The sequence below is a fragment of the Chaetodon auriga genome, chromosome 5 (assembly GCF_051107435.1).
Source record: "Chaetodon auriga isolate fChaAug3 chromosome 5, fChaAug3.hap1, whole genome shotgun sequence".
Classification (NCBI taxonomy): domain Eukaryota; kingdom Metazoa; phylum Chordata; class Actinopteri; order Chaetodontiformes; family Chaetodontidae; genus Chaetodon; species Chaetodon auriga.
The window spans coordinates 7,495,859-7,511,480 of record NC_135078.1 but is presented as its reverse complement, the minus strand read 5'-3'; the positions used below and the strand labels follow the sequence as shown (position 1 = coordinate 7,511,480).

Here is a 15,622-nt window from a genome sequence, read left to right as displayed (position 1 = left end):
TTGACACCGGGACAAGGCTGAGGCACAGCCTCCCTGAGCGCTGTTGACAGGTGACGGCAGGATAGGGAAGACGAGGCAGAGTGAGAGGAGCTGGAGCAAGGAGAGGAAAAGGGAGGTCAGGACTAACAGCTTCTCTTATTCAAGAAGGAAAAAGGTGGGAGACTGCGCAGCCATCCGATGCCCCCCTAAAGCCCCCTGCAAGGTGACGGAGGGAGGATCAAAGGAGCAGGACAACAAAGCATCACCCGCCAGCATCTAGCCAGCTCCCTGCTGACAGGCTGCAGATTGATTGACACTGCGAGGAGAGTGAGGAAGAGTGAAAGGAAAGGGAAAGTTAGCCAAGCCTTACGTGAACTGACATGAACCACTACTGTCTACATCGATGCCTTGACTAGCTGGTTCTAAGCAAGGAGGCTTTGTGACTTCACCCAGGGTTAGAGTAGTAAAAATGAGCGGACCCAAGTCGGCACTACTCAACTTGGGGGGAAATTAAGATGCTGGAGGGCCCTTTGAAGATAATTAAAGAGCACAGAGCGGCAGCCTCCAGAGAGGGACTGCAGACATGTTCAATACCGAGACTAATGGAGCTAATTTCCAGTACATTATTCATGTAAAACACAGACCCTTACTTAGCTATGTTTTTTCTACATCTCATCTGTCTATCGTCTTAAGCCAAACTACCCCCCACACACATGCAGATTAACCACATTATCTTGGTGTCAGCCTGATTAACCTTGTCCCAGTGCTGCATGGGTCAAACCTTCAATGTAAACAAACTTAATCCACACACAAAAAAAATTCAAATAGTCCTTAAAACCTCCAGGTGGCCAAGAGCTGCTCCCTCTGGGCATCCCAGAATGCATTACAAAGGCATTACCTCAAGCATAGTGCAAAGACATTATGACCTTGAACTGTGTCACCACTTGCAACAGATCACATCTCAGCACAGACCATTAGCCCCACCCTCAAGCTCTTGAACTTGTCCTTTAACATTAATGAGTACACAAAAAAGAAAAAAACAACACATGAAAGCTGTACAGTCGGGCGCTTAGGGCCAATTACGCACCTCCCCAGACAGGAAATTAGTCCCTGCCTTAATCACAGGCAGTCAGGGTTGCCAATCTTTTGTCAGACTTGGTGAATTCCTGCCTAGATCAATTGCTCTCCTGTCCCGTTGAACAGTGGCTCGGGGAACGGTCTTTGCACGCTGCATCATTAACCTAGGCGGCTAATTAGACGCTGTGCTCTGATCAATAGCCAAGTTGACTGCTGACTGGGTAATGTAGCCGCTGGCCCCAGAGGAGACGCAAACACTTTGGGCGCCTTCAGGAATTTGTCAGCAACACTGGTGCTGGGTAAACAAAGTAATCAACGGGCGCACTTGATGCCGACTGTACCTTGACGCTCTGTCTCTGCCTCCATGCCCGCCTGCCTGCCAAGGAGGATTGCTCTCTTTGTGCTCTCCTTGAGAGAAGGAAATCAAAAAGGCCACCATCTATTTTGAGATTCAAGGAGTGATTAGGCTGACAGCTAGTCGAGAGAGAGCGAGGGAGGCAGAGGAGAGGCGGGTAGAGGTGGAAGTCAAACCTGATTAGGCCCACCTGCAGGTTTCTCTTCCTTCCATCTCTACACCCTGATTGCTTTTGCTTGGCGGCAGCTCCCTCCTCTTCTTTTCCACACTCACCCCACCCCAAGCCTGTCCTGTCACTGTTGACCTCAGTGCGCTGCTAATGCCCCTTGGCCAATCAGCATGCTTGCCCTGGCGGCGGCAGGGTAATTAAAAGGGAATTGTGTCTACTTGGCATGTGAGCTGGTGGGCACGAGGGTAGACAAACACTCTCTCTGCCGCCTTGCCTCCCTCCCTCTCTCCCAGCCAGGTGGCAGCGTACAGGACCTGTCAGATTAGCTGATGACCCTTTTAATTCTAGCCCAGCCGGGGGCCATAATTGATATTTACCGGGAAAGGTTAATTGTAGCAGTGATCTGCTTAAATTACAGTGGAGATCAGGAGAATGGGGCCAGCCAGCACGCACGCCACCAGGGGAGCTGCTCCACACAAACTGCTAGTCAAATGGATTACACCCCGCGGCCATCGCCACTGTACTCCAATGTAGGGAAGCAGCACGGGACATTGCGATTGGCTGGTGCTCCACCGGCACAGTCTTTCTTGCTGAGCTCCCCAACCTCCCATCTGGCTGGGACTTTGGGTGCATGCCAACTGCAGGTCTTGATGGCAATAAAATAAGCCATCCATGTTTGCGTTAGGGTTACCATGATGTATGATCTGGGTGGCTGCATGAAGATACTGGCATTTGCTCATGTTTTGTGACAATATTTGATCTTGGTAATTTTGTGTTGGTCATTTTGATGAAGGTGAAGGTATAGTATTGAGCGTTGTCTTCTCACAGTTCATGCTACATGTTTTCCCTTTTTTACTGACCTTCAGGAGCTGTTTCTGTATGTGTAGGAGTGGAGTGGACAGTATTCAGCAGTGAATCCTGACATTTTGCTGATTCTACCTGTACAGCGACATTATGTATTTTCAATATTGTATGTAAGCCAAGGCTAAGGTAAGCACATAATACAAATTTAAGCTATCGTTGCCTACCTGATGCTTGAATGTATGTGCTCATGTCATGTGATTACCTAAATGTATGTGCAAAAATGGTCAGGAAGGAAATTGGACAATACTGATTGACAGAATTCTAGAATAATATTAGAATTTAGAATGATCTGTCCTTTAAATCAGTCAGCTGAATTTGCAGTAATACCCTGAACCCGCATGAGCACTGTAGTCTACAGTCACAATTGGGTTTACGACATTGTTGCTGCTGCGTTCATGTCCTCAACAGTGGGTTGAGGTTTGGGGTTGCAGGTGTTTTTGCTACAGCCAGTTCTGCTTTGCATGTAGCCAAAGCACAAACGGATGAGCTTTGAGACACCACACCATCTTTGCTTTTCCCTCAGCTTAAGAATAGCAGCACCATGGCCCATTGAAAGTCAGTTGAAGCCATCGTAGTTACGTTGAATTGTTATGCATAGCTGCATGTGGAGTTGGTTATAGATCCCAGAGAGTGACAGGAAATAAGATGCCTCCTGGAGCTTTCATTTGAGTCCCCTTGTTCAAGCATTGTTGTCCTACTGTTGTTTCTGGTCTGACCCTTTTGATAGATATAAAATGAATAGTTCTGGTCCTCAGTGGCTGCGTCAAGTCTGAAGCCTTTATCATTTCCCCAGTTAACACGGACTTGTTAATGCGTCAGAGGTTTTGATTGCTTCAAAGATCAATGTGCAATCCAAAAAGCACCACCTCAGCTGCTACAATATGTTGGCGGATGGAGGAAGATGGAAGTATTCAATTTTTATAATAGCATACAGTTATTCAATTATAGATCATTTGGATTCCTCTCATTAACGACCCAAACAACTGTACTGTTTTTGAATTTGTACGTAGACATTTCTGCTGTTCTTTTCATAGATATCATTGTGTGGCTTTTTTTTTCTTTTTTCAGTATGGTCTGAAATCAACTTAGGCAATGCACCACAACTGACATTATTCTCAGTTTTATTAAAGGTTTGTTAATGTTATCTTGTTGTATGGGTTCACGCTGTATTGAAAAGCCTGCTGATTTAGTGCATTCATGTGAGCTGGTGGTAAACTACAGCCTGTTCATAAGCCAGTGTATGCTGTGTGAGAAACATTCTCAGATGACACGGACAATAGAAATGTCCTCAGTTTGTTGCATGACATAATGAAACTAAGATATTTTGGTAACTTCTGAATAGATTTATGCTGTAGGACCTGAACACATCACATGAACACATCATTCCCACCTTTCATTCAAATCACAATGCAATGATAACCAAACTATGGCAAAGATAAAAGCAGACATTGTGTTCAGCAACATTATGAAACATGTTTTGTTCTCGCCAAGATGGTTTTCAACAATGAAAGGAAAAGAGAAAAATGAAAGATGCACAAATATACAAAGTCAAAATGAGGCTTTGGAAAAGGTTCAGTGATGTAAAGTCATTTGGATTAAACTGGCAATACAACACTGTCACACTGGTCTTTTAATATATAACAATTTACATCTTTCTCCTTGACATTTTCTAAAAGTAATAAGCCACTGTGCAGTGATTTACAGTTATACCAGAGCAGCTTTTATTATTATACTCTCTGTCTCTCAAATGTCTGAAAAGTAACCATAAATCACCGCCTGTTAGGGTATAGTGCTTAGTTGTGAACATCGTTGTTTGTTTCATGAGGTAAATACATGATCAGTGGATGTCCTCTTCTCTTGTTTCTCCTGCAGATCAAACCTTTGGCGCTACGTCCGGTCAAAGTCAGCGAGGACGAGACGGTGCAGGAGCTCAGCCGACCGCACAGGAGCAACTCCAAGGAGCAGCTCAGCGAGGTGAGTCCTTGGACGAGACCTCCTACAGAGAACCAGGCTATCCACTTTCACAGGCCAAGGCAGGGGACCCCTGAGGTGGGATATAGAGAGCAGGCATTCGGCAGCAACATTTAGGCTGAGATCAGAGGGCAGCTGGTGCAATAGCTCCTGCTGTTTCCAGCTATCACCTCATAAATCCCCGGTGCGTTTGGGGAAAAGACTGGCTGGCTGGCAGCACGTAGACAGGAAATGATTATGTTGGTAACACAGCATCACCTAGTTGGCCCGGCATTATTTAAAGCATGGCGTGTTTAAATGTAGACATGACCTAACGCTAGTTCAGCCAGGTGTGGGCTAACCTGGCCGACCCCAGAATGGAATGAGTTAAAGAAACTGTTCCAATTATCGCTGCGCCGACGTCCATATGCCAGCCCATTTAGAGGATGAGTAGGTGGCAAAGGAAAATGGAGGCCAGGCACTGGTTCAGCATAAGGGATGAAATAATGCAATTTAGATACAGGGCAAGTAATGAGAATTTATGCAAAATCCCAAGCGGCTCATTTTAAATGAATGTAGAAATATGCTTCCTAACTAATGCCTGTCAAGCAGGCCTCCCAAACCTAACTAAATTCAATCAGACTGCTCATTTAGCTGACGAAAGCAGGAGGAGAGCGAGAGAGAGAAAGAGGAGGAAGGAAAATATGCGGCTTCCTTTTTCCAGCAGGGGTAAAATGATGGAAAGAAAAAGATGTTAATGAACTTATTAAATACATTGTTTTAAGCTATTCAGCATTCCAATTGAAAATCCGGCCTTATAAAAAAAGAAAAAAAAATTACCCAGCCTAATTTTTCCCATCTTCATCCTCTTTTCTCTAAGCCTCGCTGCTCTGTTTCTCTTGTGCACTGTCCCCCCTCTCTGCCGCGTACTGTTTCTCTTGTATTTGTGTAAAAGGCTGTCTTTTAATGAAAAAGTCAGGAGGAAGAGGCGGGCTTGTCAGATAAAAGACCGAAGCCGGTTGACAGCTCTGACAGGGATATACGACAAGCACCGAGAAGGGGGGGGGTGGGGGGGGGCATGAATGAGAGGGGGGGTGGTAGAGTGAGGGTGGAAGTGGTGGTGGTTGCGGGGATGGTGGTGGTGGGGGAGCGCGCTGTTGAAAATTGCACGCTGTAATCGCCGACGGTGTTAGATGTGGCATGTCTCTCTAATCTGCTGCCAAATAGATGGTGCACAGATGCTGATCGTTGTAGCCACGGCATCCATATCTCTCCATCTCTCCCCCTCTGCCTGTCTTTACCTTTCTGTCTGTCTGTCTGCCCTCCCCTCTGCAGGCTCTTGCATTGCACTCAGTAAAGGCCTGGACATGACACACACAGTGAGATTCGTCACCAACGCCGTTTCACAGTCTCCCCTATATTTCTTATTTTCTCAGCTCCATGAAATCTCCGCCACCGCACTGAGAGCACTGCTAATTTTCGCAAAACACGCTCCACCACATCAAAGTGGCTCCCCAGCTTTAAGAGCTCTTAACTAATGATGCTTCGTCTGCAACGAGTAAAATGGATTTCTCTTGTCTTACCGCCAAAGGAAATAGAGACAAATGCGACATGTGGACGCGCCCGCCTGTAAAAACAGTCATGCATCAATTTGGGAGCGGGGGGTAAAAAAAAAAAAATTGCAGGGGATGCTGTTTGTTCATTGCCATGGTTGGGTCTTTATCTGTTTATTTTGACTAGGTAATTGTGCCTGCAGTGCAGCGGGGCCCCGGCACTAAGCCACACAGGGATTAGGGAAATATGAGGTAGCGGAGGGGGTGGTTTCCACTGCATCTGTGTCCTGCGGAGGAGAGGGCGGCAGTTGTGGTGGTGCTGTCAGGGTCTCTAACACCCTCCTGTATCCACCCACACCTACCCACATGCACCCAAACCCACCCAGCTACCTGATCCTCCTGCCACAGAGGGCACACATGCTCGCATCCCCTTCCCCATCATGCTCCAACAAACTCCGATTGGCCCTCCCCTCGGCCCCCCTGCAACGCCCAAAACCAATAGTTTGGGTTGGGAGAAGATGCACCGGAGCCTCCCCTCTTGTCGCCGTGTTTTTCTTTTTTCTGCAGGAGAGTGGAGGAGGGGGCATGGAAATGGGGAGAGGATTAGGGGGCGGATTTAGCAACATTTCTCTTCTCCAGGGCTGTTTAGTTAACCCTTAAATGCCGCCAGCATCCGCCCCATCCCTCTCGCCACCAACCACCATAACCACACACACACACACACACACACACACACACACACACACACACACTCATCATCCTCCCTCCCCCACACTCCCTCTCTGGGGCGGGTTCTTAAATCCTTTTGAAGTCCTAAGCGCTGCAGAAATCCATTGAGAGCCATGTATAATGGCTTTTAAGAGAGAGTGTTTAGCTGGATGCCGACCCTATGGCTTATGAACCGCTGGCGTTTTAATGGATCCCCCGTTCCCTCCCCTCTTTTTCTCCCTTCACTGGCACTAAATCCAATGGATTGTCCCTCATTATCATTTAAATAAGCCTCTCTTTCTACTCAGAATGCTCCAAGTTGAATGAACTCTACACAGTAAGGCTAATTCCAAATGGCCTTGGCCTCCCACCACCTATGCACATATGCCCTCGCACACACAAACACATGCATATACACACATATTTAAGTGCACTCAGAACATGCGCTAACACAGACAACAGAGCACGTTCTCACCGGAACACACTTTTGTATCCACAGACTTTGCCTTCTGTTCAGTTCTTCCTCCCCTCTCCTCTGGCCTCCTCTCTGGTCGTGGTAGTGAAGGGAGCAGAGAGGTTGAGCAGAGCGGGAATAGCCTTTTTGATTCCTGCAGAGCCTGCTTTCCGGTTCGCGGCGGGACTCCTCCCTAATCGTCACCACAGGAGCCGTCCTGCGAATCACAGGGGCACACAGGCGTTGATGAGGGCTGAAGCCAAGAGCAGGTGCGGGAGAATGGATGAGGGGTTTTGGGAGGGTGCAAAACAAGGGAGGCAGTGGTGGTGAAGGTGTGGGGGAGGTCGTTTGGATTGAAGGTGGACCTATGGATGAAATTGGTCTAGCAGAAAAGTCCCCTCCAGAGACCAGGGGGGGAGAAATTGCCAATCTAGACAGAGGAATAAAAGAAGTGAAAAGTGGAAGTGGAGGGAGGGATTTGGGGATTGGTATTCGTGCTGGGCGCTGACAGACAGAGCCAGAGAACAGAACAAAACCCAGCTCTTTCTGTCTCCATCCTGCTCTTGTTCAGCATTTAGTGGACCGCATTAGGAAACACAGGAGGAGTTTGATGGGCCAAAACACCTCCCTTAATGCGTGAAGAGATATTTATCCAGAGTATAAAAGGGGCTGATGTAACATAATGAAGAACGTTTGATTTGGCTCCAAAATGTGACAGACACCACTTTAAAAACAGATCCCACAAAATAACGCAATAGCAACGCACAGCGTCTGCTGAAGGGCAGTTTATAGTCTAAGTCCTGGTGGACAAAGTTAGACCGTTACAGTTTTCATTGTTGTTGTAGTCAGTGTGTTTTGTCTGTAAACGCTATCACGAATTTTGGAAATGATCTCAATATGCACTATATTTGCAGATTATATATATTGAAATATCCGCTGCGTTATCTAAAAATGCCTGTTGATGCTACTCTAATTCAATAATGTTTGCTTTCAGTGCAAAAGCAAATACAAATACTACAAATACTTGGATAGTTATAGATGGAAAAAGAAGAGAAGCCAGAACCTTTGGAAAGCAGGGTACCTGAGTATCCTACGTATCCCAGAGTCTCCAAATATTTTTTAAGTCACACTGTGCTTAAAATGCATTTCTACTGCCAGACAATGCCAATCGTGCACATTTTAATTAGAATTTTTCCAAATGATTAAGGTTTTCCTAAGTGTATTTCTATGACAACTGACAGCAATTAAGTCTCTCAGCAGGACGTGCGTGATTGTTTTTAAAGCGGGTGCTACGCCCGTGGTGGAGGCCAGAATGCATGGGAGTGATGTGTGTGGGCAGGGGCTACACGGCGGGGTGGGTAAAAGGTTAACGTGAATATTGATATTAAAGCGGCGCTGCTTCATCATGTCTGTGTCAGCGAGTGAAACGCTTCTTAAAGGTCATCCCTGTTCTCCTCTCTCTCCCTACAGAGTTCCACTCACTCGCTGTCAGGCCGTGGCTACTCGGTAAGTGGCATTTTCATGCTTCATAGCTTTACGGCAGAATTACAATCTCCAACGACCCGCTTTATGGCCCCGGCGCTCGACATTTTAATTATGTTAAATAGAGTAATGGAGAAATCATGATATTAGGAACATTAATTCTGGCTGACTGACTGATTAAATTGTGGGAAGGTGTCCTGCGCTACCTTGGCGAAAAGAGCCTCGTTTTATTGGCATCGATCAGCGCCCGCTCGCCAGTGCTGCAATTTGGCTGTCAGAGTTTTATGTCTTCCTCCAGCGACTGTCAGTGGAGGATCCTTTTGCTCACATACATATATGACAATATGCCTAAAAGCCTTTTAATGGCCTCCATACCTATGCAATAAATACAATTTCTTACCACTGCAGAAATGCATGCGCGTTCACACCTTCAGGAAGATCCATAGCAGTTAAACTTGTCTTATGATTGTTGGAAATTTGTTGCTGTTGCTCAAGGTAAATGTGCCAGGGAGGAATATTTAGCAATGCCTTGGAAAACATCAACCCAATGCTTTCAAACATACACTAGTTCTCAAATTGTCAGCGCAGGACTATTTTTATCCCTTGAAAGCATCTGTTGCCTTGCCCCAGTGCGTTTCCGTGCCGTAAATTTGTGCTCTTCCCCTCCCATTGTTTCAATGATGTGTCTAGTCTCTGGGTAATAGAGACAGTGGCCGTCCTTTATGTCCTTTGCTTAAAGGGGAATTCATAAGAGGAACATTCTTTAAAGTGTGCTACTTTTAGCTGATGAGTGGCATATGGCAGTTCTTATTGCAGCTTGGAAGCAATCATCCCGACAAACAAAACAACTATAAATGGTTTGTCATCGTTAATCTGCCTCAAAGGACTGCAGTTAAAGCGCTGAACAAAGCTTAACTTCAAAAGACCTTGATCTCTGTGCAATCTTTTTTTTTTTTTTTTTGCTTTTTTTTTTGTTTTAATAGAACATGTCACATTCCGATTCCCCAGCGGCCGCATACTCACAGATGGATGAAAACAAACAAGACCTTCCAAAAAAGCTTGTGAAGCCCTTTGGCTCGAGCTGTCAGTTTGAGTCGGCAGGGAATGAGGCCTTCTCTTTATCTGAAAGGAGGAGGATTCAGAGAGAGAGGGCAGAGAAGGAGGTGGAGGGGGCTCGGTGGTGGTAGTGTGGGGGCGGGGGCATTGTTTAAGCGAAGGAAAGTCCAGTAACGAGGGCAGGAAGTTTTACGTTGTCTGCCTCCCCTCTCTGGCTATCCGATGGTGCTATCTGCAGCGTTTGTAGCCTCTGGGCACCTCCTGGGTCCTGAGCTCTGACTCTCAATCTGCTCTGCTGCCGGGCCAGCTTGATTTCTGGGGTCTCCTTATCTGTAAGTGCTTCAGGCTTTACAGTATGATGGTTTCAAATCGGGAGGGGGTGGGGGTGGGCATAGGGAGTTGGGTCGGGGGGCCCCAGGGAACTGCCAGGCAGAGGCTGAGTGGGTATGGGAGGAGGAGTTGGACGAGGAGAAGGCCAGAGGCTGAATAGAGTGTTATGGCTGGAAGAGGAGGAAGAGAGAGGCTATGTATGTGGGTGGAGGGCTGTTTGTGAGGGGGGAGGGGGTGTGAGAGGGTCAACGAGGTGGGCACACCGGCACAGGCAGCGCCACCGGCCACCAATAGCATGGACACATCTACTGGTTGGCCCGTGGCACTGATCGCAATCTGCTGCTTTGCCTCTCCACAAACACTCAAAAAATCAAGCTGGTGGATGGGGGCTGGTTATCTGTCACAAGGCTCTAAGAGGCACAAAAAGGCAATCTCTCCTGACAGTTTGTTTTCTACTTCTATGGGAGATAACGCCTCTTCTTGTTTATGCGTCCATATGCCTCTCTTCTTATGTTGCCTGCCAGGCTGAAATGGCCTCATTTGAATGGTTTACACAAGAATGTAAAGGAAGTTTCTGGGCATCAGTGCCAGACTCATAAAAAGAGGAATTTGGAACCATTAGTGTTTTGGACACAGCAAATGCATTTATTCTGTTAAACCAATTCTGCAGGTTTAATCCATCCAAATGTGTTTTTGCACATTGAAAATGCTGCACATGCAGTAGATGGTCCGCACGCGTTCTGCACAACAGAACATGACACGTCTCCATGTCAGTCTGTCTGACTTTGTCTCATCTCATGTCCTCCCTTTCATTCTTTGTTGAAAGACAAATCTAACAGAAATCTGAAAAAAAGTTAACAAAAACAACTAACTAACATTTCATCACTGAGTGACAGCTCCAAAGTTGCTAACTGATTGCTAATTGAAAGCGAGATTTCCAGCATTGATAGTGGATTGCAAAGACTTAAGTTTCTGCAGGCCGGTGCAGATCTTTGTGAAAATGAAGCTAAAGCTGATCATTTCAGTTTTAATGGGAAAGGATTGCAGTAAAAAGACATGAACGTACGATGGCGGGCATTTCTGAAGATTCTTGCTGACGTTAATTCTGCGAAGGTGAACACAGACAATGAAACACTAAAAGCCTCAACGTTCTCCATATACAGCACAGACAGTCATAGCAAACCCGTTCCAGTGTTTGTGTTTAACGGTTAATTGGGTAGCCTTATGGTTAAGGTGCATACCATATAATCACAATGTCCATGGTTCAGTTCCCGGGGGGGACTAAGCTGATTTAATTGGTAGGGTTAACAACAAACTACCTCCAGTGACGTATTCATGTAGACATAATGTTTTTTTTCCACGTGGTGACATCACTATACGTGAAACCACTACCCACCACCTGCCCCCCCCCCCACCCGCCCTTCATTCCCCAGTCAGGGCCGAGGGCTAATCTCTGGACCGTTGAGTCCAGCAGCGATATGGAGCAGCAGGACTGAGACTCGCTATCTCGCTCTCTGTGGAAGACTGGAAATGGAATTGTTTATCAGGCCGACTCTCTCCTGTCTGCTTTGTGCAGGCTTCATTATAGCCTCTGCTATGTTTGGGAGACAATATCTGTCCCTTGTTTCCTGCGCTGCTACCTGCTTGTTGTTCCACTGGAGATGGGCCTGGGCTCTGGCGATTTATCATCCCCTCTGAGGGGCTCCTTGATAAAGAACCCAACATCCCCCTCTGTGCTGGGGAGATACCGGCTGCGAGAGACAGGGAAAATGTCAAAGAATCTCACTGCAACTATCTGCCCATCCACTCGCTACCCCTGGGCTGCATATACTGTATAGAGGAGGAGACGTTTTAGCTAAGAGAAAAGACACACCTCCCTTTCCTTTCAGATGAAGTGATTGCGCTTCAGTCTCCAACCCCCCATCTTTTAAAACCACCCCAAGGCCGAGCCACGGCTCATGTTTTCACGCACGATAAAAGCACAGAGCTTTGTCTGTGACAGTATAATCTGACTAGTCTGTTTTGGGAGGGTTTATCTCTGCGATGTCAGAGAGTAAAACCTTAGCTGAAGTGTTTGGGTTGAGTGAGAGTGCTCGGAGCTTTCAGACACACCCGTTCTTCATTTCCCTGCTCGGGTTGTCATAATCATATTTAACGCTAAATGAGTCTACACTCTAAACAGAGCAGTCTCAGCCATTTGTGCATTCTTAAACAGCCTCGTTTTAATTGATTTGGCATTCACGACCTCCACATTGTGGCAAATACACTTCCCTGTCTGAGTGACGAGGCTTTTTACAAGATCTTTATCGAATACAAGGATTATGTCACTTAATTATAATAGAAGCCATTAAAAGCTTCACGCTTTATTTAACAAAACGACACAGATTCACTGGATTAAATGCTAAACACAGCGATTGAAAGGAAATTGAGTGTAAATTATATTTTAGAATAATTTTTGCGGGAGATTTTTGTTGGTCTCTACACGGGTGTCGGCGCACAGAGCTTGAACAGGAAGTCGTGGCTTCTTCCCCGACGGTATACTGCATGAATCTCTTAGCTGCCTCTTTGTTAGCATCTCTGTGACTCTCTCTCTCTCTCTCTCTCTCTCTCTCTCTCTCTCTCTCTCTCTCTCTCTCTCTGGCTGTATATCACTCTGTCTGCCTTTTATCAGTCTCTTGTGTTCTGCTTACTGTGCAGGTGTCTCCGTACCACCGGCTCTGCACATGGTGAAAATTAGTGAAGGAAACCAAGAGCCCAGCAGGAGTGGGCTGGGGCCCTGACATTGTCCTGGCCTTGGGGTGGGGCGCTGCCTGTCAGGGGCCTCTCTATGAGGGCTGTACGCCTTGAAAAACCTATTTGTTTATCCCCGTGTGCGGTCCGGCTTCAGATCCTGGGCCCTGCTGCTCTCCGCGCACCAGGGACCTGGACTGTTGCCGCTGGCAACAGATAAAAATTGCTGTTAACCACAGCAGGGCCCACAACACATCAATCAACGGTTGTGCAGATAAAGGCTGCAGGCTTCTGGGGCCCCGGCTGAATGGCACGGTTGAAAATCCTTTTCCAGTGGCTGAGCACACACAGCTCCGGCGGTAGAGGCCTGCTATCATTCAGAGTCGAGGAGGGAAACTTCATTTTCGGCAATGCAGCTCCGGTTTTGTTCTAATGGAGGTGCATTAGAACAGCAGCAACACAAAGGGGACTCTGGGAGAGGTCATTTGAATAAAAAGGCGACACTGTGAATTAGTGTTGACCGGGCCACAGAAAAAACCAGCCCCAGCATAGTTCAGTTGTTCTAAATGAACTCTTAATTGCTTTTGCCACTTGGCGTTGCTCATAAGGCTGCTTAAAAGCTGGGACGTTCAGCTCCACCGCGTTCCACATACCCCGTTCGTAAGGACTGAATTGAGATCAACGATTTGAAAAGGCCAGGAGCTGTTCTCCAAAGGCCCAAATTGGCATTCGTACAAAATATTTCTTCATCAGGGCTGACTTCAATGGTTCACTCTAACCTTTTTCAATCTAGTTCCACCATCCTTAAAGCAAATGTATGGTGATGACTTTGGTGCCTGGTAATGAAAAAGAACAATACTGATCTTTTCTTATATTAAATCCAGTTAATGTATTCCCAGACGAAGCTCTATGCTATCACCCATGTTGGAGTTAGTCCAAATGAAACACAGCCTCTCATGGGTAAAAGCATTAGTTTTATCCCCCTAAGCCCAGCCTTGATAATCATCACTCTTAGTTTGTCCTGGATGCACTGTCCCCTAACTCACATTTGCCCCACTTTAAACAAATAGCCCTATAATGTAACAATCAAATAATGCTCTGAGGATTTGTTTACTGCAGGCTTTCTCCCCATTAAGTTTCACGGACACTGTAGACAAATAAAGTGGTAATTCCACTTTATCATATGTTACATATACCACAATCAAGCAGCAATTACATGCTCCTTCCATTTGTAAGAGCTCCCGATGCCGACGTGGATGTTTTAATGAGGGCTGTAATGAACGCTCAGGGTGTTTGGCAAGTCTCCGAGATGTTGCTGGGGCTTTTATGGCTCCCCATTATAACGTACAATTTGCATCAGCAAATTACAATGCTCCATATCATTATCCTGCACCAAGGCCCGATCATAAATTAGAGCTCCAATTACAAACATCTATCTGGGAACAGGGAATGAATATGATGGCAGCCCACCAGAAGCAAGCAGGAGGGAGAGAAAGCCTCCTGTGGATTGTGGGATGAGACTTCCATAGAGGTGTCATATTCTCATAAACCTCCCTTATGGGGAATTCATGCTTCCAGAAGAATTAGACCATTTTGGGGGGAAAGAACGTCTGCTAGTTGTGTTTTGGCAGTTCCATATGTCATATTTCACGGCGCGCTGCACATTGAACTTTTTGGTATTTTAATCGTTTTCCTTCTGCTAAACACAGCACCCACTGCTTTCGGTGGCTGACTGTTTCACACATCTCATTCAAAGCTATGTAAGCCTGTCCGTTCAGCTGTGCAGAGGAAGGGGCCTCGTCTGCTGCGTCTCAATTCAGACCCAGCTATGTCTCCGTCTCTTCCAGCCTCCCTCTGTCTGTCTGCCTCGCTCCCCCTCTCTCATTCAACTTGATTATACACTGGAGGGAACATAATAAATCAAAGAGATTTATCATGCTCCAGCTTATTAATTCAGCGCCACAAGTGTAATATTAGTCTGTGTCATTTAAAGAAGCAGGCATTGCAGCATTGCCAGTGTCCCCCAAGGAATCCAGAGGAAGCCATTTTAGTTTGGGCAGACCCTAATGAAAAAAAAAAGAGAGCTTATTTTGCAAGACTTTTCATTTCCCAACACATGTCTTGCTTGTTCTTCACTCTTTCTTCTTCATAACACACTTGACTTTCTCTGACTAATACGGGGATTCGGCGCCTGCCTCACTGTTGAGCGCTACTAGTTGTTGTAGGGGAAACAAACAGCGGTGCACCTGTGATGGCTGTGTTGCCTGTAATCCGCGACCTGTGACCAAATCTCTCATGGAGAGGTAGAACAAAAGGCGTACGCCAACAGATCGCTTCAGGCGCCAAGCAGAAACCACCTCTACTGATGAGACAAAAGGCCTGCGGGTCTCCCACAAACACACAAGCTCCCCGACGCCGCACAAACAAAGCCTGAAATTAAGAGGAGCCAGAGGCAGGCCCATTTCTACAGCAAAGCTAAAGTGTTCCTTTTTCATGGCCTCGGTGGATTTCCAGTATGGGATTGTAATAGGGAAGAGAAAAGAAACGACGCTTCGCCATTTTCAGCCACACATTTTGAGAAAGCTAGTTTCTCATCCTCTTTTTTTTCTCTCTCTCTCTTCTCTCGCTCGTCGTTTTGGGCTCTCTCAACGTTCACACCTCCCACCACACTTTCTGGGCTAATTTTAAAGATACTAAAACCTCCTCTTGTAGCCTTTAGAGGGTGTCGGATGATGTTTAATTCATGTCTTGTTTTGCATTTTAACCTTGCATATCTGTAGGATCAAACGCATCCATCTGTGCTTTTTTGGCCGCAAAGCCAGAGCATACAGGATAACTGCGAGCCCTTGTTTGAGTTTGAGAGGTCATGAGATGAAGAGACTTTATTCCATATTCACAAACACCCGCTGGCAATT

General features: G+C 46.4%; 1 protein-coding gene across 9 annotated transcripts in view; it reads left to right on the top strand.

Annotated features, from left to right (window-relative positions):
• fbrsl1 (fibrosin-like 1) overlaps positions 1-15,622 on the top strand; it is a 268,866-nt gene that overhangs the window by 111,376 nt on the left and 141,868 nt on the right. For all 9 annotated transcript variants that reach the window (XM_076730320.1, XM_076730319.1, XM_076730324.1 and 6 more), the window contains exons 3-4: positions 4,317-4,418; positions 8,580-8,615. In XM_076730320.1, coding sequence (XP_076586435.1) covers positions 4,317-4,418; positions 8,580-8,615 — 138 coding nt within the window. The remainder of the gene's footprint in view (positions 1-4,316; positions 4,419-8,579; positions 8,616-15,622) is intronic.